Raw genomic sequence first — 27,563 nt, 5'->3', positions numbered from 1 at the left:
ACAGTTCGAGAGCAATCTCATAATTTGAGAGGATTTCACAACTTCTCAATACCAAAATTTCGCAGTACTCGTAAAGGATTCTGTATGTCTGTATGTGGGGTAAAACTCTGGAACAGTCTGGATTTAAAATTTAAGCAGTGCCAAAGTATTCAGAGATTCAAATTGTTTTATAAACATCAGGTCTGGTCACAATACACAGAAAGTGGTCTCTAAATGTTTTTGGGTATATACTGTATATATAATTATTACATATGTTATAGTTACTTATACATATTACTACTGATATAATTGTGTTATTACTGCAACCATTATTGTTATTATCTGTGTAATCATTACGATTAGTAGAGTTGTCGTATAAGTGTTTTGTTGTCATCATTGATGTCATCACTGTTATCATGGCTGTTGTTGCCATCGTTGTCATTACTGTTGTGGCCATACCTGTCATTTTCATTGTTGGTGTTGTCAATGATGCTCTAATCAAATCGACAGTCCAGATTTTATTGTTACGAACAAATCTTTGAGTAAAATAGAATTCCGGTGCCGATGGTGATAGTTAAATGGTCAGACATATCCATATATATGAACTAATATTCAAGCATGTTATACGGCTACAGATTGATTAAACTTGGAGTATAGGGCTGGCAAGTGGGAGCTCTGATGCTGGAGGTTAACCCCTTGGCTCAGGTACCCAAATCTTGTCTTATAATGCACAGCTAGAACACGTAGCAATGAGTGGTCCTGTTGCCTTGGGGTTGTTTCCCTGTGGCAGCAGGTCCACAAATAACGTTGGATGAGGAATAATACACATTTCAATAATTATCACCACTGGCACCAGTACAGTTGTTACTACATAAAATTTGATTTTGAATGTACAATCAATATTTGGGGATGGCGGTGATGGCGACGATGATGGCGATGGTAGTGATGGTGGTGGTTATAGTGCGATGATGATGACGATATTGGGAAGTGACTGTATTTACATTGAATTTTTGGGGAGTAAATTGGGGGTGGGACCCAAAAAAAAAAGCTCGGCTTCTTCCCACTCCTTTTCGAGCTACGTATGTATATATGTATTTGTTATTCATTTTCTGTTAAAATCAACATTACTAGTACTATTGTTACTTGTTTTCCCTATTCTTGCTGTTTTTGTTATTACTGCTCGAAATAAATAATCAATCAACAATCAATCAACAATCAACAATCAAGATTCCTGCCGAATTTTCGTGGACGAGGACCTGTTTCACCCAACCAGCAACGAAGTATTTATAAGCCTCCAAGCTCTTAAAATTTTTCAAACTTACGTGAGAATAGGCTGATTTTGTGTGGACAAGATAGTTGTACATATCAGGGTAGCTAGCAGATAAAAAAAAAAAAAAAAAAAAAAAAAAAAGAATGAAGATATTACTACCAAAGCATTTGTTTTCTTTTTTCCAATGAAAACTTTGAATTTCATAGAAAAAACAGCATTTATGATTTCATGTGGAGGCTAAGTAGCTTTTACAGAAGACAAAAGATTCACTGCTTGGTTGATGATGCCTGATCAATGCATGATGAGAAGAAGTGCTCTCAGGTGAAGTCTGCCTTTAAGCAATGCTTGGGCCCCAGGCTGCCATTGGATTAAATGAGAGAGAGGTACTTGGGAACAATACAATGGTCTTTTTTCACTCCATCTAATCCGTGTTGGTATTGCAAGCAGTTTCATATGACTCCACAGAGAAAAGGCGACAAGCGACCATTGGAAGAATTCTTTTACCACAGACTACAGATAAGAGAAGAAAAATGTCCACTGTGAGTAGCCACTTTTCATTGTTTATGTCCACACTTTAAATGTATGTATTTGGGGTTTACAATATTATGTTGTATTATTGGAGTGGAATTAACATAGACAAAATGACAGGGAAAAATAAGCAGCAATCTGAAATGGAGCATGGGAGAATGCATAGCGCTTGCTCTGCTAACCAAGAGATGCATGGCAGCTATAGATGTTGCAATACACATTCAATGTTATTTTTGTCTTTGATATAAAGTTTCTTGCTTTTAGAAGACAGTTTTTTTCCCTTTGGAACAAATACAATGAATACTGTACGTCAATTGGCCATATAGACAATGCAGTAGATAACAGATATTCACATCATATATATAAAGGTCACCTAATTTCCAACTGCTTAATGTACATTTTCATCAGGCAATGTCAAATGTGTGTGTTTTTACCATACAGTATACTGGTGTATTGATATTTGACTAACAGTGTAATGAATCATATTTGTCCCACCCCTAGTTTTCACTCATTCATGATACAAGTAGAATATTTTTAGAATGAACCCCATCTAAAAATCTACTGTGGGCTTCATTTTTTTTTATTGTAGCCTCCACCAACCTCTTGTGAGTGGATGCTCCTGGTTGAACAGAAGAATGTAAGGAACACTCTTTTTGGTCCTTTTCTGTCCAAGAACCAAAAAAAAAATGAACAAACTTTAGTCCAACAGAACTTACAAATATTAGTATAAAATAAGTAGTGTTTAGTGTATTTCAGCTAGGTTGTTGGTCATCATGTTCCTCAAAGCCTTTGCAGTAACATAAATGATTGTGTAACAGCAATGTGTTACTCCTGTGTCTTGTTTTTTGGCAGATAAATGTTCGGGTGACAAGCATGGATGCTGAGCTGGAATTTGCCATCCTGCCCAGCACCACAGGCAAACAGCTTTTTGATCAGGTACGCTTACGAACCTGCAAATAGACCGTTTTTAAACAGTCATGTGAAGCCATTGTTCTGTTCAGATAGTGAAAACTATTGGGCTGAGGGAAACTTGGTTCTTCGGTCTTCAGTACCAGGACAGCAAAAGCTTCTCTACCTGGCTAAAGCTCAACAAAAGGGTGAGAAGAAAGTTCATGAACCCTATTTTTGTACAAGCCTTAATTTTAGAAAGGCGTCGCAATGCACTGGATGTGGGAGTGAACACATACAGTGGGACAAATAAGTATTTAGTCAACCACTAATTGTGCAAGTTCTCCCACTTGAAAATATTAGAGAGGCCTGTAATTGTCAATATGGTTAAACATCAACCATGAGAGACAGAATGTGGGGAGGGGGGGGACTGAAAATCACATTGTTTGATTTTTAAAGAATTTATTTGCAAATCATGGTGTAAAATAAGTATTTGGTCAATACACAAGTGCATCTCAATACTTTGTTATGTACCCTTTGTTGGCTATAACGGAGGCTAAACGTTTTTTGTAACTCTTCACAAGCTTTTCACACACTGTTGCTGGTATATTGGCCCATTCCTCCATGCAGAACTCCTCTTGAGCAGTGATGTTTTGGGGCTGTCGTTGGGCAACACAGACTTCCAACTCCCTCCTCACCCCGTGGCGTCAAAATAATAACAAGAACGGCGAGCAAAAATCCCAGAACCACACGGTGGGACCTAGTGAATGACCTACGGAGAGCTGGGACCACTGTAACAAAGGTTGCTATCAGTAACACGATGCGCCGCCAGGGACTCAAATACTGCACTGCTAGACGTGTCCCCCTGTTGAAGAAAGTACACGTCCAGGCCCGGCTGCGGTTCGCTAGAGAGCATTTGGATGATCCAGAAGAGGACTGGGAGAATGTGTTATGGTCAGATGGAACAAAATAGAACTTTTTGGTGGAAACACAGGTTCTCGTGTTTGGAGGAAAAAGAATACTGAATTGCACCATACCCACTGTGACGCATGGGGATGAAAACATCACGCTGTGGGGCTGTTTTTCTGCAAAGGGACCAGGACGACTGATCTGTGTAAAGGAAAGAATGAATGGGGCCATGTATCGAGAGATTTTGAGTGAAAATCTCCTTCCATCAGCAAGGGCATTGAAGATGAGACGTGGCTGGGTCTTTCAGCATGACAATAATCCCAAACACACAGCCAGGGCAACAAAGGAGTGGCTTCATAAGAAGCATTTCAAGGTCCTGGAGTGGCCTAGCCGGTCTCCAGATCTCAACCCCATATAAAATCTGTGGAGGGAGTTGAAAGTCCGTGTTGCCCAACGACAGCCCCAAAACATCACTGCTCTAGAGGAGATCTGCATGGAGGAATGGGCCAAAATATCAGCAACAGTGTGTGAAAAGCTTGTGAAGAGTTATAGAAAATGTTTGGCCTCCGTTATAGCCAACAAAGGGTACTTAACAAAGTATTGAGATGAACTTTTGGTATTGACCAAAGACTTATTTTCCACCATGATTTGCAAATAAAATCTTTAAAAATCAAACAATGTGATTTTCTGGGGGGGGGGTTTCCACACTCTGTCCCTCATGGTTAAGGTTTACCCATGTTGACAATTACAGGCCTCTCTAATATTTTCAAGTGGGAGAACTTGCACAATTAGTGGTTGACTAAATACTTATTTGCCCCTCTGTATGACTTTTTCAAACCAATTAGCAAGCTTATTTCCATTCCCATTAACAATGGCATATTTGTAGCACAGCTGGTCCTCTAAATGACAGAAGGAGAAACTGGTTTGCTCAAAGGATGGATCTGATCACTTTCAGGACACACCCTTGCTATGCCAGTCCATCTGTACTAGCCCAGACCGGTTTAACGAATTATAAACATGGCATGAAAATACAATGCTATCGCGGTTTGCCAGCAAGCACAAGGGCACAGTCTACGAAAATAGGGCCCTTTTTGTCAATTTACTCAAATATCGCTCACATGACCAGCCCACATCCTACCCTTGACAGATGCTCGGAAATGAACGTGCGATGTCGATCCATTGAGGTTAATTAGTTGTTTGCTATGAATCATCCCTTTGTTGTGCGGTGCTAATCCCAGGTGACTGCTCAAGATGTGAAGAGAGACAACCCTCTGTTGATTAAGTTCAGGGCAAAGTTTTACCCTGAGGATGTTGCAGAGGAACTCATCCAGGAGGCAACTCAACGTCTCTTCTTTCTGCAGGTTAGTGCCTACCCAACCAATTTTAGTGATGTTAAAGCATGCAAACATGGAATATATTTGCTCTTTAAAATTGCAATAAAGATTTTCTTTTTTTTTTTTCTATTTAATTTTCGTCCTCATATATGGTATTCCAAAAAGCTACTACTGATAAACTACTTTGCATCTTTGTTAAAAGTACAAGATCACTATTAACAAGAAAAAAAAACACTAACTAATTTGACAGTAGTGACTGTAGATACACCGACAAAGCAGGCAGCTCATCCAAGACAGATGTCGCGAAATAACTCTGGGGGTTTTCCAACGACTCAGCCTTAAGGTTATTCTCTTAGGTTTTTCACAAGGGAATTCCCATGCAAAAAAAAAAAAAAAGGCTCCATGCGCATCAAATAAACTGCAGAAGTGACATGGGCTTTTCTGGATGAGTTTCTGTATACTAACTATGAATACTAGCAACGAGAGACTGCAATTGTTTTTGCTTTAGGTAAAAGAGAGCATCCTAAATGACGACATTTACTGTCCACCTGAGTCTGCTGTTCTATTAGCCTCATATGCAGTTCAGGTCAAACAGGGAGACTTCAGGAAAGATTATCACGTACCAGGCTACCTAACACGAGAGAAGCTGCTTCCCCAAAGGTAGGCAGTCCATCCTCTGGGTACAAACTTTATTCTTTTTTAGTCATCTGAATTCAAACTGGTGTGTCGTCTTCAATGATAAATCCAGGGTTTTAGAGCAGCACAAACTGAATAAGAATCAGTGGGAGGAAAGAATTCAAGTGTGGCATCAAGAGCACAAGGGAATGCTAAGGTAACCCAAAGTCAATCTACCCCTCTCTGCAAATAATACGCTGCATATGACATGATTCTTTGTCACAGGGAGGATGCGATCGTGGAATACTTGAAGATAGCCCAGGATCTTGAGATGTATGGGGTCAATTACTTCAGTATCAAGAACAAGAAAGGAACTGAGCTGTGGTTGGGAGTGGACGCTCTAGGCCTCAACATATATGACAAAAAGGACAAGTAGGTCTTGAACTCTCAGCTGGGACAATCTGTCTTCTCTCTTTCATGCTCAAAGCTCTGCCAAAGTATTTGTATTACAAAAAGCACATTTGTAGTTTCGGCCCGTTTAGAAAGTCAACTTCCTATTTCAAATCTGCTACCGAATTCAAGGATAAACCTAAATTCAAATGAATTCGGGGTATGTAGATAAAAAACGCATGGTGCATACTGATATACTGTATGACCACTTTTCAATAAGGGTGTAACGGTACATGTATTCGTATTGAACCGTTTCGGTACTTGGTGCTCGGTTCGGAACGGACGCGTACCGAAAAAATTTCTGACGTAATCTAACCCTTACTTTTCGAGGCTGTGAGTCCATCGGGTTACAGTTTCTTTGTGTACATTATATTTACCCCGTCTTCTCTACTATAATGAGGACCAACACGGTAGGACAGTAAGAAACGTCAACGGCGCGACAACATGGCCGCCGCAAGAACGCAGTGAAACGCGGGCGTTAAAGTCAATCAGCCAATCACACCAGTCGCAGTGCGGCTGCGTGTTAGACACGTCCCAGAAGCGGCTCAATGCGATGCACACGAAAAGAACGGCAGAGTTTATTATTTAACGCAAGACGCGGCCCTCCTGCGTCAATACTACTAGCTAGCAGACCGGAAATCACTCATGTAAAAATACGGTGGATCCGGTCGATTTTCAAACTAATATGCAATCGTAACCCACTTTTTCTTTTCTTTTCACTTTTTCCTACCACAACAAAACAAGTAGGAACTAATATTCACATCGGAACTAAAGTTATACAACATAAAATAAACAATATAAACAAATACGACATCACATTTGTAAAATACAAACACATAATAAAATAAATAATAGCCCATTTAAATAAAATAAATTGAAATGAGCTAAAACACCTGTAAATAAATAATATGAATAATACACAGATTCTGCATACACAATTAAATTTATTCATTTCTGTGTGGCGCTTTAACTTGAGAAAATCCACCAATAAAGCTTTTGAAAACCGTTCATAAGAACAAAAAATGATTCGTTGAGGCATTTCATTTGTAAAATACATGTTAAAATCTTTGTATTGGTTTTCTCTTGAGCACTTTTTTTCTTCTTTCTTTCAGAAAGAAGGCTGACCAATATGCAGGGTCTGAAAGGCAAATTGTTGTTGGATTATTATCTTTAAATACCCTGCTACCTTTTTGAGCAGAATTCTAGCTTTGTATAGGCTAATGTTCCTATTGTTGAAAGGTGTGTGATAAACAACTAGCACATCTATATTTTGCATTTTGTTTTCTTACTGTACCGAAAATGAACCGAACCGGGACCTCAAAACCGAGGTACATACCGAACTGAGATTTTTTATGTACCGTTACACCCCTACTTTTCAATCTATATTCAACTGGATACACAACAAAGACTATATATTGATGGTTTAAAACTCATTCATTCATATTCCGAGCCGCTTATCCCCACGACGGTCACTGGAGCCTATTCTAGCTAACAATTGTAGTAGGTGGGGTACACCCTGAATCGGTTGCCAGCCAATCACGGGACGCAAGGAGACGAACAAACATTCACAAACACAGTCATACCTAGGGACAATCTAGAATAGGGTTGTTCCGATCATATTTTTTTGCTCCCGATCCGATCCCGATCGGTTTAGTTTGAGAATCTGCCGATCCCGATATTTCCCGATCCGATTGCTTTTTTTTTTGCTCCCGATTCAATTCCAATCATTCCCGATAATTTTTCCCGATCATACACATTTTGGCAATGCATTAAGAAAAAAATGAATAAAACTTGGACGAATATATACATTCAACATACAGTACGTAAGTACTGTGTTTGTTTATTACGACAATAAATCCTCAAGATAGCATTTACATTATTAACATTCTTTCTGTGAGGGTCCACGGATAGAAAGACTTGTAACTTTGTATATTGTGACTAAATATTGCCATCTAGTGTATTTGTTGAGCTTTCAGTTAATGATAGTGTAGCCATGCCCAAATGCATGATGGGAAGTGGAACCATGACTGTGCGTAGTGCTACCAATTGATATATCTTCTCTGCGTTGGGAAATAACATAAAGTGTTAAGAAAAAGATCAATTGCTAACGTGCTTCGCCACAATGCTTCCCATGATATTTCTAATTGTAGGGAGAGGGATTGTAAGGCTTTAGCCAATTAAAAAAAGGCTCCAAAGGCTGCCAAATTTCACTCTACTCATTTTACGCTGCCTTTTATCTCTCTATATAGGTAAAACGGCACCATTACAGATTGGGCGTGAAAATGTGTGAGTGGATCGTGCAGCGCATGCATTAATTGCATTAAATACTTTTAAATAATAAAAAAAAAAAAAAATTACCGCCGTTATTGGGATAAATTTGATAACCCTACCTTAAGCCGAAACTAAAGACTCTGGGTGAGTGTAACATATTAAGTCTGTAACGTTAAATACAATTAGAAAACGATTTAATTTAAAAAATATATATATATTAAAAAAAGGCATGGCCGATATTTTTTTGCCGATTCCGATACTTTGAAAATGACGTGATCGGACCCGACCGATCGGGACATCTCTAATCTAGAATGTTCAGTTAGCCCACCATGCATGTTTTAGGGATGTGGGAGGAAACCGGAGTACCCGGATAAAACCTACACAGGCACGGGGAGAATATGCAAACTCTACACCAGAAGGCCAAAGCCCAGGATTGAACCCTTGATGTCAGAACTGTGAGGCGGACATGCAAACCACTTGGCCATCATGCATACCACTCGGCCATCATGCATAGTTAAACTTGATTAACTTATTTTATTTTATTTTATTTTATTTTATTTTATTTTATTTTATTTTATTTTATTTTATTTTATTTTAGATATTCACAGATTTTGGATAAATGCCTACATTTCATTCTAGGTGGACTCAGCTTTTTTTTTTTTTTTTTTTTTTTTTTTGTTAAATAAACTGCTTGAACACTATGGTAGATCTGAATATTTTTTCAAACTGGAAAAATTTTGTAGTCTCGTGGGTGTTTGAAAAACTCCCTCTGTGGTTGTACTGCATATTGTGTTGTATTTTTACAAATGCAGCTGGCCAGAAAAAGGGTTTAAGGGGACAGAAAGAACTAACATGTAAGATATGGATACAGAAAATTGATTGAAAATACTGTATGGTTCCTGGCTATGGGACACCCAGTGAGGAACGTATACACCAGAAAAACAATGGAACGGGAAGAGGGCGGACAGAAAAAATAGGGTAGGACAGATCAAGGTTAGTGCTCAGGGAGTGCTAATAGGGAACTCATATTAAGATGAATCACCTGTAAGAAATGGTGAGTTGATGTACAGATCAACAGTTTGGGGAAGAAACAACCTTTATAACACAAATCTAGTATTAGATTAAAACAAACAAACAAACAAAAAAAACTTTCAACGAACATAAAATGTCTTGTTCTCCACCGGCCAATGCTTCAAAGAGCATGTCATTTGTGACCAAAATATATCAAACTCTAAGAAGGAATCTTTTTGTGCCAGTTTGAGTTAGTCAGATGGTGTGAAATCAGTAAAGATGGGCTTTGAGATTACAGTGCATCCAGGAACTAGTTACAACATGTCACTTTTTTCACTTTTTGTTATGTTAGAACCACTTTCCAGAATGGAATACACTTATTTCACTCAAAATTCCACACACAACACACACAACGACAATATAAAAAGTTTTTTATGGGGAAACTTTTGCAAATATATTGGAAATAAAACAAGGAGGGGACATTTTACATAAGTATTCATAGCCTCTTTCACGAAGCTCAAAATTTAGCTCAGGGGCATCATGTTCCTATGCATCATACTTTAAAAGTCCCTACAGCTTAATTGGCTTCCACCTGTGTTAGCTTAAGTTTATTGAACATAATTTGGAAAGAGAAACATCTGTCTTATGAGGTGACAGTGCATGTCAGGGCATAAACTAATCATAAAGTCAAAGGAATTATCTGTAGACCAATCAAACAAAATTGTCCCATGGCACAAATGTGGGAAATATTACAGAATATGTGTGCTCCTTTGAAGGGTCAAATGAGCAAGCACATTGACCTTTGTCATCCGTAAATGGAATACGTTCCGCACCACCAGCACTCTTCCTAAGGCTGGCCGTCTATCTAAACTGAGCAATAAGGGGAAAAGAGGTGACCAGCAGTTCACTGATCATTTTCTTGGAGCTCCAGGGGTCAAATGAGGAGAAAGGAGAGCCCTCCGGGAGGACCACCATCACTGCCGCACTCAACCATTCCAAGTTTCGCCAAAAGGGACATGAAGGACTCGCAGACTATGACAAAGAAAATTCACTGGGCAGATGAGACCAAGATTGAATTCTTCGGCGTGAATTCCTGGTGTCAGGCACAATGTCATGTCTGAGCCAATACCATCCCCCTACAGTGAAGCAAAAACCTTTTTTTCACATTATTATAATGTGGTAGTCTTCTAAATTTTGAGGGTAATGACGCTGTAACATAATCTGAAATATACTATTCGTGATGTGTGGCTCAATACTAAAATATGAGTCCCTCTGAAAGCAGACCTTCATGCTTTATAATGGATTCCTGAATCAAAACATTCATCGCTGGGATACTTCAGTCATTTGAGGTAGTGTATATTGTATGGAATGTACAGTGGGGCAAATAAGTATTTAGTCAACCACTAATTGTGCAAGTTCTCCCACTTGAAAATATTAGAGAGGCCTGTAATTGTCAACATGGGTAACCCTCCACAATGAGAAACAGTTCGTGGGGGGGGAAAAAAACGGAAAATCCCATTGTTTGATTTTTAAAGAATTTATTTGCAAATCATGGTGGAAAATAAGTATTTGGTCAATACCAAAAGTTCATCTCAATGCTTTGTTATGTACCCATTGTTGGGAATAACGGAGGCCAAACGTTTTCTGTTACTCTTCACAAGCTTTTCACACACTGTTGCTGGTATTTTGGCCCATTCCTCCATGCAGATCTCCTCTAGAGCAGTGATGTTTTGGGGCTGTCGTTGGGCAACACGGACTTTCAACTGCCTCCACAGATTTTCTGTGGGGTTTAGATCTGGAGACTGGCTAGGCCACTCCAGGACCTTGAAATGCTTCTTCCAAAGCCACTCCTAAGTTGCCCTGGCTGTGTTTTTGGGATCATTATCATGCTGAAAGACCCAGCCACGTCTCATCTTCAATGCCCTTGCTGATAGAAGAAGATTTTCACTGAAGATCTCTCGATACATGGCCCCATGCATTCTTTCCTTTACACAAATCAGTCGTCCTGGTCCCTTTGCAGAAAAACAGCCACAAAGCATGATGTTTCCACCCCCATGCTTACAGTGAGTATGGTGTTCTTCGGATGCAATTCAGTATTCTTTCTCCTCCAAACACGAGAACCTGTGTTTCTACCAAAAAGTTCTATTTTGGTTTCATCTGACCATAACACATTCTCCCAGTCCTCTTCTGGATCATCTAAATCTCTCTAGCGAACCGTAGACAGGCCTAGACGTGTACTTTCTTCAGCAGGGGGACACGTCATTTTGACGCCACGGGGCGAGATCTTGCATGGAGCCCCAGATCGAGGGAGACTATCAGTGGTCTTGTATGTCTTTCATTTTCTAATAATTGCTCCCACAGTTGATTTCTTTACACCAAGCGTTTTACCTATTGACGATTCAGTCTTCCCAGCCTGGTGCAGGTCTACAATTTTGTCTCTGGTGTCCTTCGACAGCTCTTTGGTCTCGGCCATAGTGGAGTTTGGAGTGTGACTGACTGAGATTGTGGACAGGTGTCTTTTATACCGATAATGAGTTAAAATAGGTGACATTAATACAAGTAACAGGTGGAGCCTCGTTAGACCTCGTTAGAAGAAGTTAGACCTCTTTGACGGTTTGTAGGTGACCAAATACTTATTTTCCACTCTAATTTGGAAATAAATTCTTCAAAAATCAAACAATGTGATTTTCAGTTTTTTTTTTCCACATTCTGTCTCTCATTGTTGAGGTTTACCCATGTTGACAATTACAGGCCTCTCCAATCTTTTCAAGTAGGAGAACTTGCACAATTGGTGGTTGACTAAATACTTATTTGTCCCACTGTATGTATGGGGTATCGGAATCCCTGATACGGGGGGTACGGTCCCTATATGACCGGTGTCAGAGTTTGGTCCGTGTAGCAGGTTGTAAGTTGGATTCGTTTCCATTGTTGGACTCCGCCAGGGCTGCCTTATGTCATGAACTTTATGGACAGAATATCTAGGCGCAGTCGAGACGCTGAGGGGGTCCGGTTTGGTGGCCTCAGTATTGCATCTCTGCTTTTTGCGGATGATGTAGTGTTGTTGGCTCCATCAAGCCATGGCCTGCAACTCTCACTGAAACGGTTCGCAGCCGAGTGTGAAGAGAATGAGAATAAGCACCTCCAAATCAGAGTATGGTCCGCAGTCGGGAAAAGGGTAAATGCCCTCTCCGGGTCAGTGATGAAGTCCTTCCCCAGGTGTAGGAGTTCAAGTATCTCGGGGTCTTGTTCACGAGTGAGGGGAAAAATGTAACGGGAGATCGACAGGTGGATTGTTGCTGCGTCTGCAGTGATGTGGACTCTGCATCTGTCCGTCGTGGTGAAGAGGGAGCTGAGAAAAAGGCGAAGCTCTCTAGTTATCGGTCGATCGATGTTCCTACCCTGACCTATGGTCACGAATTGTGAGTCATGACCGAAAGAACAAGATGCCGGATACAAGCGGCCGAAATGAGTTTCCTCCGTAGGGTGTCTCCCTTAGAAATAAGGTGAGAAGATTGATCAGAACTCAGCAGCATGCCTCATCACTCGAACCCCCGCAACACACCACATCACCCCCATCCTCCGTCAACTTCAATGGCTTCCCGTCAAACAAAGAATCAACTACAAGATCCTCATTATCACCTTCAAAATACTCCATGCCCTGGCCACTCCCTACCTTTGCGATCTCCTCTGTCTAAACAATCCAACCCGTTCACTTCGCTCTACCACTATTCTTCCCCTCTCTGTCCCCCGTGTCTACCTCTCTACCTTTGGTTCCAGAGCTTTTAGTCATTGCACCCCCAGCTCTGGAAATCCGTACCCCCTGATCTTCACAGCATATCTACCCTATCACTTTTCAAATTTAGACTCAAAACACACCTGTTCACTCTCTCTTACCAACCATAACCCCTAGCTCTGTTATATTTTTACTTCTTTTTATTGTGCTTTTAATTTTTTATCCTTTTAATACCTTTTTATCGTACTGTGATTCCATGTCTCTTGTGAAGCGTCTTTGTGTGTTTTGAAAAGCGCTCTAGAAATAAAATGTATTATTATTATTATTATTATCATCTAGGAGGGGCTTGGAGTAGAGCCTCTGTTCCTCCCCATCGAGAGGAGCCAGATGAGGTGGCTCGGCATCTGATCAGGATGCCTCTGGGGTGCCTCCCTGCCGGGCACGTGCCACGGGGAGAAGGCTGCGAGGCCGATCCAGAACACGCTGGGGGGATTATGTCTCCCAGCTGGCATGGGAACACCTTGGGATCCCCCAAGACGAGCTGGCTGAAGTGGCTGGGGAGAGGGAAGTCTGGGCTTCCCTTCTGAAGCTGCTGCCCCCGCGACCCGACCTCGGATATGCAGGAGAAAATGGATGGATGGATGGATGGATGGATGGATGGATGGATGGATGGATGGATGGATGGATGGATGGATGGATGGATGGATGGATGGATGGATGGATGGATGGATGGATGGATGGATGGATATATTGTATCAATGACAGGAACAAACTGGAAAGTAACAACTGACATCTTAATCGCAGTCTGTGTGCAAACACAAAATGTAAGAGCATCCATCCATCCATTTTTAAAAACCACTTCATTCTTGGCACCATGCGTAGAGCAGCCAATATGCGCCTTGGGTTGTTTGTCGAAAAACGGTAAGGAGTTATGGAAGCACAAAAAAATCTTGTGAAACACCTCAGGTTAAACCAAACCAATGAATGCAGTATTTGTAAGTAAGCGAAGTCACAAACAAAAGAGAGCAGTGTCGTTAACCTGGTTAGAGAGGGAGAAAATTTGGAGGTTTTAGTTGTGCTGAACATGTTGCTTTTGGTGTTTTGGAGTTCAAATGACTAAATGAAATAATAAAACAAGGAATTAAATAAATAATCGCTTCAACAGCTGCATGAGTTTATCTTGGGTTGTGTATGCCGCACATCCCCAACCAATAATCTCACAAAAAAGGCTGTTTCTCTATGTGGCAACTAGTTTAGGGTGTAGCCCACCTCTTGAAATAATCATCTAGAATGAACCCCAGTGACCCTCATTTTGATAAGCAAAGGAATTGGATTTTTTAGTGTCTGGAATGTGACATAAAGTACTGTATTCCAATATTGCAGGCTAACCCCCAAGATTGGCTTCCCCTGGAGTGAGATCAGGAACATTTCCTTCAATGACAAGAAGTTCGTCATCAAACCTATTGACAAGAAATCTCCGGTACGGAATGCCTGAAAAAGAGCATTATATATACGTAGATATATATCTTGACAGGCCATTTCTTTATTAATGTTTTTATAGGAAAAAATTTATTTTGATCTTGTGCCGATAAATAGAATGACAAGATGTTGTAATTTTACCTTTTAACAAGGACATTTTTTAAAAATTTACATAGAAAGATTTTCAACAAATAAGAACCTAATCACTAATTATGATAAAAAAAATATAAGATATTATCATTTCCCCTTATGCATAAATCTCAGTTTCCACTAAAATGAAATCATTTAAGAGATGATCAATAATGATACTTTACTGCCACATTTCTAGGAAATGTATTATATCATATCATTATCGAGCAATGAATTAAATGCTAAGATTTTGAGTCGTAAATCCAACCATGAATAATTCAAGCCTTTTGTATTGAAGGACTTTGTTTTCTATGTACCCCGTCTTCGCATCAACAAACGTATACTGGCACTGTGTATGGGGAATCACGACTTGTACATGCGCAGACGTAAACCGGACACCATCGAGGTGCAGCAGATGAAGGCCCAAGCGAAGGAGGAGAAGAACAAGAGGCAGATGGAGAGGTAAAAGCCAGCGATAAGGACTTCTCTCATTTTTTATTTTTTTAAGATTAAAGTGTGTTCTCTGCAGTCAAGTAAGAGCTGTCAGGGGATGGAGTTGTTTCAGATGTGTATTTATGCACAATTCTCCTGTCAGGGCTCTGCTTGAAAGTGAGAAAAAAAAGCGCGAAAATGCTGAGAAGGAAACCGAGAAGATTGCTCGTGAAACTATGGAGCTGATGGAGAGATTGCGACAGATTGAAGAGCAGACAAAGAGAGCTCAAGATGGTCTGACAACTTTTAAAATACAACCATTTTTTTTGTTTGCGAACATTTTTTTAAGCGTCTTGCCACACTGAAATATTCATGATTTGAGAATTTACAGTGTATAGTAACTGTACTGTATATGCTGTGCTTTTTATTATGTGAGTTGTTTGCTCTGTTTCAGAGTTGGAGGAGCAGACTCGCAGAGCGCTTGAGTTAGAGAAGGAGAAGGCACTTGCACAGGAGGAAGCTCAGAGCCTGGACAATGACCACAGGGCCGCAATGCAGGCTAAAGAGGCTCTGCTACAGCATCCTCTATCTGAGATGAAGAGTCAGGACGAGCTGGTATGTGTTCACAGTTTCCAGTATGCCTGTTGTGGATTGCATATCAATAACTTCATCTATGGATGCATGTCATTCCCCACATAGTTGTATCTGTTGACTCATTTTTTTTTTTTTTTTTGCTCCTGTTCGTGAGTAAGAGACTCATCTGTCAGAGAAAGGGCGTCCCACTTTACTCTGAAGAGTCTTTTTTCATCTCTTTTGAGGGCATCTCCTAGCTTCTCTAGCACCATAAAGTGTCTAACTAGTCTCTACCTTGTACTCCTTCACTATTGTGACTAGTTTTAAAAGAAAATTGCGGTACAACGCCACTGTGTTAAAGAGTAAAAAGTAGGTATTTTAGGGGATTATTGAAGTAGAATTACTCCAAATTTGATTCTGCATGCTATATTCCAAAAGATTGCATGCTCAATCACACACACACTCGCATTCACAACTACTGTCACGACCGACAGAACACAGTGACCTTAGATCAGGAGCCCTCTTAACTTTTTCCCCATTTGTGTGCACATGTGGATAGGCCACTGAGCTGGCAGAGCTTACAACGAAAATCTCCCAGCTGGAGGATGCCAAGAAGAAAAAAGACGAGGAGGCAATGAGATGGCAGAAAAGGGTGAGAATTAATGGAAGAAGCAAGAGCCAGATAAAGGGGGAATCAAAAATCAGCTGAGAGGGATGTCTGACACTATTAAGTGAATACGGTATGAGCTATGACAGATAGAAGAAATCCATCAGAGGCATGAATATCATGTATTTGAGAATTTATTGGCATTTAATGTACGTCACAGCCCAGGAAAAAAGGTATAATTCCATCAAGCATCTAATCCTTGCGTTGAGGGCTCAGATTAAAATGTGTCATCTTTGGTATTTCAAAATATAAATGGCAGCGTTGCCTCAATTAATAACAAACACAAACTGTATTTTAAAAGTTGCATATACTCACTTTCATGACAATCCAGTAACCAATATGTCTTAAAATGATATTCAGTGGGATTTTTCTGAAATATTATTGATGAAAAAAAGACATGACAGTGACCCATTTAGTATATACTGTACATTTTAACATGCATAGGAAATAGTTTTCTATATTTTATGCTACTGCATGGACATCAGGATTTTACCTAATCTAAAACCTGAGTTATGCTTCTGCGTTGTGGTGACAGCGTAGCGACTACGGCGTCAATGAGCATTCGATAGTTCTGCAGCAAGGGAACGTGTTTCTCTGTAATTCACCGCCAAGCCACTAGAGGGGTGTGGCGTTGTGTTTGTATGGTTTTGGTGGACTCTTGTCGACTTCCTCCAGTTTTCCGGTTACATAAGAATAACAACGGAGACGGAATGCTTGAATGTGGTTTTTTCAGCTCATCAACGTTGAACAAAATATGTCGATCATACAAATGTTGAGGTGCAGGCGACACTGAAGACAGTTGCGGAGGTGGTCCGTCTGACTGTTGATGCCGCACAGAGACTGGCAGTCACATAACGAATTCTAGCATTAGGTGGAAGCCAGCAAGCCATGTTGTCCAGCATTTTGTCCAATTTCTTTGCCGTGTCCTACAACCAGCCGGTGGGATGCCATATAAGATTTCTAGTGGCTATGGAACTTCCCAAACTGCGTTGGAAGCCTTGATGGTAAACACGTTATCATAAAAGCACTGAGGCACTCTAAATCAATGATGATGTATCAAGTGTGTGAACTCTGTTAAAAATTAAACATCAAAACAATTCTTTTGACTCCAAACCTCTGCTTTATTCTTCATATACTTGAAGTGTAAAATGTAAATAAGTCACAGATTTACAGCAAACATATGTACAAAATAAATGATAAAGTGCACCAACCAAAAATACAACATAAAGTGATAAAAGGCTGGCAGTTTTTGGCCGGCTGGGTCAACGCTTCGTGTGGCCATTCGCGTCCTAACACACGCATACTTGTCTCAGAGGTTCTTTCTTTTTTTTTTATGGATTTGCTGAACTCCAGCCCCGTATTTTCAGCAATATCCTTCCACGAATTGCTTGCCATTTTTCAATCGTTATACTATCTTGATGAAACATTGTACAGGTGGTTGTACTCGCGGACCTCTTCGACCATCCTCTTGTCGGCTTGCTCCATTTTTTAGCCTAGCGCAAGAATGTTTGTAAATGGCGGTGATGTCACGCTGAACCGGAAACAGCAGTCTCAGCGAACCAATCACAGTCCATTTGGGTCAGGTCGCCACGCTTTGCCGCGACGTGTAGTCAGAATTTTTGGGAGCTGCATGTCAGGGTACGGCGGAGGGTTGTATATCGGGTCTGCCTTGACGGCGTAGGTCTGCCGCAGAAGCATAATTCAGCCTTTACTCCTATGGAGCAAAGCTTTTTACTAATTAATTGAACTGCACATTTTGTTTCTATTACAACAACAACGATTAATTCTCACAGAAATTTAGTAAAACCGTGAATGTGGGGTGATTTGAAAGCCATACAGTTAAAGCAGCTGTTTTTTTTTTTTTCATTCTTATTTTAGTGTCTTGTTGTGTCTGACCAGACAATGAAAGGATGACAAGGCGGTGATAGTCTTAAATGAACACAGGATGCGTCACGTTTGGCTGTAACCGTGGCAACATACCAACAAACCTATCTCTTCTGTCTCCCTCATACCTCCATTCCACCTCCATACCACATGCACGCCTCGCCTTTCTCTTTTATCACATTCGGGACTTATGCTATACATATTCAGAGCCTTACTGAAATTATTTTAAAGACAACACAACCTCAGTATTCTGTCATTTTTAAATGAACCCCGCAGGCCTGAAGAAACCCCCTAGAGAGCCTGTAATGACCATATTTTTGACACCCCTTTGTCAGCACAATCGCAAAGGGGTTTGTATCTCATCTCAGGGCATCCTATGAATAATTAGAATGGTTGTTTCCTCCCACGTTCCCAAAACAGACACATTAGGTGAACAGAATACTCAGAACTGCCCTGTGTGATTGGCTTGTGACCAGTGCAAAGTGAACATTTCTCTTGTCCAAAGTCAGCTGGGATCACCAATGATAATAATCATTTGTTTTAATTATGTTCTTTATGAGCCCATGTACTTTACGCTATGGAGAAATGTTCTCATCAGAACAGAATAGTTTAGCTTATACTGACACAAGATGGGCATGGTCCACATCTGAAAAATAGCATGAAATTGTATCATGTAGTTCATACAGTAACTCTTTTGTATGTAATGATTAGCGAGGGAAGCGCAATAGCACTTTTCCACATTCTTCAGTATGTAAATTTATTTGTTGACAGGCGATGATGGTTGAAGCTGATTTAGAGCGGACCAAAGAAGAGCTGAAGTCTAAAATAATGGGAATCCACATCCAGGATTCTGTTCACACTCACATGCATGATCACGACGAGACAGATGAGAGCAGCGCGGAGGCGAGTGCTGAGTTAATGTCTCCTGGCACTGTACGAGACCGCAGTGAAGAGGAAAGAATAACAGAGGCCCAGAAGAACCAGAGACTGCAGAAAAATTTGAAGGTACAGTTAAACAAATATAGAACCAACTCCATGATTTTAGGGCCATTTTATTGCTATCTAGGTATGTCTGACCACCATTGAAATATGACATTAAAAGATATTCTTCAATAAGTGCACAAAATTCATAACTGTTAGACATTCAGACGAATTCGAGGTCAATTATTTTCAATATATCTGTGCTTCTACCCATTAAATTAATCAAGCCTACTTGACAGCAATCATTTGGATTTCTGCAATCATTACAAAAACCTTACCACTAATCAACAGACATTAACCTTTAATACTTCCTAAACATTTCATATACAGTGACCCCTCGTTTTTTCGCAGTTAAAGAGGACCAGAACCTGCCGCGATAAGTGAAAAACCGCTAAGTAGCGTCCCCCCCACAAAAAAAAGGGCGCTATGGGTGGAAAACACTCAGGTGACTTGCATATAGACATATTGTTCTATCAAAGACAACAGTTCTTTTGGCTTAAAATACAGCAGTTTATTTGAAAGAGGGGTGCAAGAGCAGAAACAGCTTTTTCAGCCTTGTCTGTGTTTTCTGCCATACGTATATATATATATACATACATTGGGACCTCGATATACGATCGCTTCAACACAAGAGCTTTTCAGCATCCAACTAAGCCTGTCGCAATATGCAATAATTCCATTTATCTCATGATAAATAAAAATGAAGGCGATAATTTTTCCGCTGCGATTTATCGACTCGCACTCGCGTGTGTGTTAAAAGTTCGGATTCCTTGTTATCAACTACACAAAATGCATCTTTGTTTCAGGTCTGGCAAAAAATAGCGCCGGAGCCAATCCGTTCCCATTATATCCTATTGTTCAACATATACCGGCCGCGTCAGTGCTCCGGATTGACTGCGGACCATCTCCGGTGTGCCGTTGTTGTGTCAAGCCTGCCGAATGGTTTAGGCGATTTTTTATTTTTGCTGGGGACGCATCCGTCAAAATGGGCGGATCCAGGCTTGGAGTCAACAGCCCAGTGTCTTATTAACGATTTAAACACCAGCGAACATGGTCGAAGAATGTTTCATCATGGAGGTGGAAAGTCATGCGTGCACTTCCAGATATTTACAACGAAGTCCGCCGAAACATTGCTACCGACTTGGCTGCTACGAAAAACCTCGCTTTGACAACGGACAGCTGAATGCACAGGATGAACATTGAATTGCAAATTAAGAGCGCTGTGCTTCGAACTCGTCCTGTTTATGAAAGTCGATTGTCATATGCTGGTGTTGTGCAGTAATGAGCAGACGTGACTTCTGTGGCGTTTGCTAACTTTTTTAATGCGTGCACACACTAGATATCATAAAAAGGCACACTAGATGTACCACGTCCCATGCCATTGGCTACGTGAGCCCAGAGTGGTTATGGGACACGTAGTCCATATACTACATCGATTATTTATAAATGGAAGTTAAGCAGGCCAAATCAATCCATACCAGTGACTATAGATAATGCTGCAAATATTGTTAATTCAGTACGTGACACATATGGATTCGGACCACAAATAGGATGTTTTGCTCATGTAGTAAACTTAGCTGCTAAGAGAGCTGTAGCAATCAACAGTGTGCTCCGCCTAACTTTACAAACAATAAAGATTGTTCTCAGAACTTTTATACAAAATTTCTTCAGATCAGTAAGAAGGAAGCGCATAAATATTATACACCAAATGCATGTTTATATGATGGCAATTTAATTTTTTCCCCGTTAAAAAAAAAAAACGGAACAAAAAATACAATTGTTATTTTTTTTTCAGACCATTAAATGCATTTAATCAAATCGAAAATTGTGTCCCCTGTATCGAAAATCGTACCGAACCATGACTTAACTGTATCGTTGCATCCCTATGGAACACCATAGCTGAAGCTATGACGGGAAGTTTTCATTTGCCTAAATGCATAAGTTATTAAGTGCATTTTTTTTTTTTTTTTTTTTTTTCTTGAAGAACACATTTTATTTATTCTGTCTTCCTAGGCGGTATTAATATTGTTGTCTGTCTTCCTGGGCGGAATTAATATTGTTTTATTTTACTTAAGAGGCATGGTGTATTGTTTTTAGTTGTGATTTCTTAAAAAGTATTTTTGAATTGAAGAGTAAACATCGCGTTTAAATGGGTGTACTTGATCTATTAATATATACTGTATTTTCACTGTGGTATTGTAAATTGTTTTTTAAAAAATTGGGGGGGCGCAATAATATCGCATATCGCAATAATTTATGAGATAATTTATCGCACACTAAAATTTGTTATCGCGACAGGCCTTCATCCAACGTAAAATCTGACTCGCCATTTGTTTTTACATCCAACAACATGCTCGATTTACGACGATTTATGACACCATCGCAGTTTCTTTGTTTTGCCTGAAGACGGACACACAGCTGATTTTCTTTTGGGAGAAAGCAACACTGGTTTCAAGAAAGTTAGTGCAGGTGGGGAAAAAAGGAAATGTTCACGCTTACCATTGAAATGAAGATGGAAACGAAAGAAAAATATGATCATGGTGTGTGCATTCGTGAAATCACGACAATACGGCCGTAGAATGTCGATCACGACGGTCCTCCTCCGACCTCCGTTCACAAGTCTTTATAAGTTAAGATGACAATTATTATTGTGGTAACATCGCCAAAGAAACCGCCAGCTTCGTAAGGTTTCTAACCATTTATTCCATCAACTTGTGTAAAGTAAAACAGTCACGTCAGCTACGCGGTGCATTCAGGTACAGCAAAAAACGTCCGCCACATTAGATCCCGATTCGTTACATTATTACCGGAATTATTATATTATTATTACGATTTTTATTCCTAATTTGTTTTGCTGTGTGTAATTGCCATTTGTAATCGTAATACCTGCTCGACATACAACCATTTCGACTTACAAACCCTTGAACGAATTAACTATCTATCTATCTATCTATCTATCTATCTATCTATCTATCTATCTATCTATCTATCTATCTATATGTACATATGCGTGTATATATCTATACAGATGTATGTACTGTATACTGGACTGTCTCAGAAAATTAGAATACACAATATTCTAATTTTCTGAGACAGTCCTGTATATTGTTCTATGTAAAGGACGTCAGCCAAGGTCGGCCCCCCACATTTTTACCACGCCAAATCTGGTCCCCTTTGCAAAAAGTTTGGACACCCCTGCTTTAAATGGTGGATTAATGTACAGGACTGTCTCAGAAAATTAGAATATTGTGTATTCTAATTTTCTGAGACAGTCCAGTATACAGTATACGTATTCATACATATATATGCTTATATATGTATACATATATATACAGTGGCGAGAACAAGTATTTGATACACTGCCAATGGGTTTTTCCATTGGCAGTGTATCAAATACTTGTTCTCCCCACTTTATATATGTATATATACATATATAGATATGTGTGTATACATATAAGACATGTTTTCCACTCTTTTTTCCAAAGTATAGTTAAAAAAAAAAAAACATTACGTGTATGGTATTTAAGCACTTCAAATGTAATAATTATGATACGTTTTAAACATATTACTGTCCAACCGAATTATTTTTAAACAAGAATATAGCAGAAAAATGCTTGGCTATATAAAATGTGAGTCCACTCAAATCTGCTCAAGCTGCTCACTTACACAAAATGAGTTGCCACTGCAACTGTTTAACAAGTTAAACAATGATTGACAATGTGGCGCTTCTCTGGCAAGGTCAAAGATTAAACGTCTGTCAGTCATCGTTAACTCCAGTGCATGCACTGCCTAATCAAAAAAGAGCAAGGAGACGGAGGGAGATAGACTACGCGATCGGCTCGGGACAGCTCATCTGTATTTATTTTTTTATTTATTTATTTATTTATTTTTTAATAAAGTCCACGATGGACTGAGGGCTCGAAGTTTGAAGCGCGAAGTAACGAGGAATCACTGTAGTGTAATAGCAATGAAAGCATCATGAATTTATCCATCCTAATATTTTATGTTTGCACGGACTCAGTCTCTTTTGCTGCTGTAAAGTTTTAAAAAAAAAGACAGAGGAAATCCATCAGAAGATCTTATGTTCAATACAAAAAAAAAGAAAAAAGTGACAAGACGCTTAATCACTAAAAGGCCACCTATGATGCAGTTTGTGGTGTATTATTTTAATACAAGGCGTATACGGTTGTGATTGTGAAGTTAAGTTGACAATTAAATTGGCCCTCACCAAAAGCATGTTTTTCCAAGAACTAGGTGCACTCTACATAATTAAACGTTGTTGCAGGTACTTTGTCATTTGAGTGGTTTTATTCATGCCGCATGTCATCCACGGAGAAAATTGGACTCTATTTCTCAAGCAAGATACAGTATGATGTTGCATAGAATCTTCAACATAAAAATAGATTTAATAACTATGGACAAAAGAATGTTTTCAGATTGGGATTGGGGGGTTGGGGTGGGCAGCTGCTCTGTAGTTCCAGCTATGAGCATTTCATTCTCTGTGTGTTTGTATTCCCTTTCAGTTCCTGAGTACTGAGCTTGCTCGAGCTGTGGACGAAAGCAAAAAGACCCCAAATGACCTGATCCATGCTGAGAACGTAAAGGCTGGTCGCGACAAATACAAGACCCTGCGTCAGATTCGTCAGGGCAATACCAAACAGCGCATTGATGAATTTGAGTCCATGTGAGAAAAGTCCACTGTAGATGGACTGAATGATTCACTAAATTGGATCTAACAGAGAAACAGAGAAGTAGAGCAGTATTGAATTGATGCCAGTATAATATCTCAGAATTGATGTGTAGTCGTAATATGACAACAAATTATGTACTGTTACTGTCCTTGATTTTCTATGCTTGATTTGACTTGAGCCTGTGAGGAAAATTATATTACTTGCAAACATACACCAACCATAACATGAAATACTCCTGCACAATCTAATTAGAGCCATAATCTTCATCAAATTTAATGTATTCTGCATTTTTAAAGCTAATAAAGTCTGGTTTGATGAAAGCTGATAGAGATATTGTTTTACTAATTAGGTACTTTATTATTGTCAAGCTAATCTGATAGTTTTGAATATGTACGGTAATGCAGTTTTCCCATGTCTTTCCATTTAAGGCATAGATATTTAGTTTTACGTACTTAATTCTTACAAATAAACAAAACAAAAAAAAAAACACAAACTGACAGAGTCAGTGAAAACTGAGCAGTTAGAATTTGTGGCACAGTAATGGATCTCATTAGTTTGTGCTGGTGTGTATGACGTATCAAAGTAGTTTTTTCCGGTTCATTGATTTTTTTTTTTTTTATTTTTATCTTCCTATGAATAATACAACTTGGATCTGGCATTTACAGTAAGTTGTTCATATTGTTCTCACCGACTGCAAATGTTTATTGTCTTTACCTCGTTGAAATATACAGTAGTCACCATCAGTTTGACTGTATACGCTCTTTCATAAGGTTTTGAATTCCCTTCCACGTGCCAAATAATGCGCTTCATGAAACAGTAGCAATTAGATTGAAAGGAAAATACTCATGCCTTTTAAGAGTGGTAAAATAGCATAATCACATTAACTTTGGACTCTGTTTCTCATTCTTTATCATGAGAAAGTGTGTCCAAACGGCTGACTGGTAGTTTATGTTTCCTGCATTTTTGTCTTTCCTGTTTGTTATGCTTTTTCCCTTCACATTCATCTCCTCACTTTTTTGACGTATCACTTTCTCCATCTTGATTGCAATAACATCGTAATTTTGACAGCTTCAAAACTTAATATGAATATCTAAGTCTGAATGGCACATTCAATATCAAGCTATATTGTGTGATTAGATGACCTACCAAAGTCTGTTACTCCAGCTTTTTTGAGCCGGGTCACTATTGTTGCATATTATAATTATGCAGCTCACCCCTCTGATTGCAGTTGAAATTAATTACCGTAATTTTTGGACTATAAGGCACACCTGAGTATAAGCAGTCTCCTGAATTTTTTTGTCTTTCCCGTTTGTTCTGCTTTTTCCCTTCACATTCATCTCCTCACTTTTTTGACGTATCACTTTCTCCTTCTTGATTTCAATAACATCGTAATTTTGACTGCTTCAAAACTTAATATGAATATGTACTAGTAAGTGGAACGCACATTCAATATCTAGCTATATTGTGTGATTAAATGATCTACAAAAGTCTGTCACTCCAGCTTTTTTGAGCCAGGTCACTATTGTTGCATATTATAATTATGGAGCTCACCCCTCTGATTGCAGTTGAAATTAATTACCGTAATTTTTGGACTATAAGGCGCACCGGAGTATAAGCTGCCACCCACCAAATTTGACGCGAAAACGACATTTGTTCATAGATAAGCCGCAGCTGTCCTCACTGTATTATGGGATAATCTACACCAAAATATATTAACCGGCAACACTTTATTTGACAGCGGCATCATAAGACTATCATAAGACCAAATGAACCACCATGAAACTTTGAATCCATTTTCTGCAAAGATTCATTACTTCAAGAAGCTTCATTTGGTCATCACTGCTCCCTTGGGGGAGACCGTCAACCTCTGCTGCCATCTGCTGTCAACATTGTTGTCGTACAACATGCCTCCTGGCATGCATTGCAGCGATACGGACGTGAATAACAATTAAAATTCATGGTTTGTGCAAATTATTTCTTCGGTTACTGTCCAGTTGTGTCATTAGTTGCTAGTTACGGTATTTGGTAGCACTTCATTTGACAGTGGCGCCATAAAACTGTCATAATAAGACAATCATAATTATGACATGACACTGCCATGAGCATTAATGAATGCTTATAGCAGAGGTCATTTTGTGTCATCCGGCAAATCATCTCACTTCGAAAGGATGTAAACGATCCGAGCTGGACATAAATGGAGTTAGTGACATAATTTACCGGATGACACTTCATGACATCGGTCATAACCATTTATTAATGCCCATGATAGTGTCAGGTCATAATTATGATGGTCTTATGACAGTCTTATGAAGCCGCTGTCAAATAGAGTGTTACCTATTAACCAAATAAATCAACAAATAAGCTGCACTGGACTATAAGCCGCAAGATTCAAAATGAGGGGGGGGAAGTAGCGGCTTTTAGTCCGAAAATTACAGTAGTGCCAATTTATCAGACTGTATTACAGCCTTTATTTACAACTGTTACATGTTCTGTGAATCTGGGATAGATCTGTTTTATTTTTTATTCTGCTCATGATAAGATCTTTCATTCCAATACAGAATGGGGAAAAATAACTGGAAGCCTTGCCGGGTCGTCAGCACTTAGATCCTCATTTCAACTCGTGTTACTCAGCTTGGCACTTCCATTCCAAGTGGCCCCCCTCATTTCACTGACAGCTCTTATCTCTTCTATCTCTCTGTCCATCAGCACTGATTTCGTTAACACAGCTATTACTAAAGGAAGCAAGCTCACACTTATTCACAATTACAACTAATGTATCACATCCCCCACAGTGTCTGTTGTTGCTTTTCGTATCCTCTGATTTAGAAGCATCTTTCTGCAAAGATTCATTCTTTACTTCTTTCACCTCTCTCGGGACTGTTACCTTGTTAATGTCAGTCTCAATGCGCTGACCTACCGTGTTTTAGGTTTCGAAGAACTTCTACTAAAAGTGCAATGGTACGGCTTGCAGACATGTAAGGGCTTTGTTTTCCTGCAGAATGCTGATTATGGCTCTCTAGTATAAAATGACACATCAAAATACTTAATGGTCACATATCAGATACTTGAGCCCTAAAACCTGCAGCTGTGCACATTTCTCAGCCAAGCTTTCCAGACCAGACGTAAATACAAACTGTAGCAACAAATTTGTAGAGAAAGAGAGGTGGAAATTACCCACAAGAAGTGAAGAAGTCTGATTTTAGCATCCATTTCAGACAGTGGCCCGAGGATTTTTCAATTTGTGACATTAGAACAGTCACAGAGCCCTTAAGCAAAGTTTAAGAGTAAAGTAAGCCCCTTCTATTCATGAGGGATTATGACTTGACAGCCTGCGGGTAAGTGAACTTAGTCATGAGGTCCAAACCAATGTGAACACCTTAGGATACAAACTGACAACCAATTCATTTTCAATAATTTACCTCTAAAGCATGTATTCTAGCTAAATTGTCAGGATTGGAAACTACCGCTTTGTTAATTCCATCCATTTTAGAATCCACTGTCTGAATCCAAATGTTTTTTAATTTTGGAAGTGGCCCTATGGGTGATTCTCTCAAACTTAAAATGTACACCCACTGAGAAAGAGAATGGATGAATGAAGAGAGTATCCATGGAAGGGTAGTCAGAACCAGTGTTGGGCATGTTATTTTAAAAAAGTAATTAGTTATAGTTACTATAGTTAGTAACTGAATTACTCTATAGTAAAAGTAACTAGTTACCAGGGAAAGTAACTATTTCTGTT

The 27,563-nt window shown here is 39.4% G+C and overlaps 1 protein-coding gene across 6 annotated transcripts in view; it reads left to right on the top strand.

The window, feature by feature from the left end:
* Positions 1-25,258, top strand: part of LOC130924564 (moesin-like) — a 38,363-nt gene extending 13,105 nt beyond the window's left edge. The window contains exons 1-16 of one of the 6 annotated variants that reach the window (XM_057851217.1): positions 1,519-1,632; positions 1,715-1,788; positions 2,367-2,414; positions 2,630-2,713; positions 2,779-2,874; positions 4,813-4,935; positions 5,417-5,568; positions 5,657-5,740; positions 5,809-5,955; positions 14,372-14,468; positions 14,895-15,058; positions 15,192-15,322; positions 15,483-15,643; positions 16,161-16,253; positions 18,924-19,157; positions 23,657-25,258. In XM_057851217.1, coding sequence (XP_057707200.1) covers positions 1,780-1,788; positions 2,367-2,414; positions 2,630-2,713; positions 2,779-2,874; positions 4,813-4,935; positions 5,417-5,568; positions 5,657-5,740; positions 5,809-5,955; positions 14,372-14,468; positions 14,895-15,058; positions 15,192-15,322; positions 15,483-15,643; positions 16,161-16,253; positions 18,924-19,157; positions 23,657-23,821 — 1,788 coding nt within the window. In that variant the 5' untranslated portion in view covers positions 1,519-1,632; positions 1,715-1,779 and the 3' untranslated portion in view covers positions 23,822-25,258. Of the gene's footprint in view, positions 1-1,518; positions 1,789-2,366; positions 2,415-2,629; positions 2,714-2,778; positions 2,875-4,812; positions 4,936-5,416; positions 5,569-5,656; positions 5,741-5,808; positions 5,956-14,371; positions 14,469-14,894; positions 15,059-15,191; positions 15,323-15,482; positions 15,644-16,160; positions 16,254-18,923; positions 19,158-23,656 lie in introns of those variants that run through there. The other 5 variants (XM_057851215.1, XM_057851219.1, XM_057851216.1 and 2 more) reach the window with 5 other exon arrangements.
* The last annotated feature ends 2,305 nt before the right edge of the window (positions 25,259-27,563 follow it).

This window comes from Corythoichthys intestinalis, chromosome 11 (assembly GCF_030265065.1).
Source record: "Corythoichthys intestinalis isolate RoL2023-P3 chromosome 11, ASM3026506v1, whole genome shotgun sequence".
In the NCBI taxonomy this organism is placed as follows: domain Eukaryota; kingdom Metazoa; phylum Chordata; class Actinopteri; order Syngnathiformes; family Syngnathidae; genus Corythoichthys; species Corythoichthys intestinalis.
This window is presented reverse-complemented; position numbering and strand designations above follow the sequence as displayed.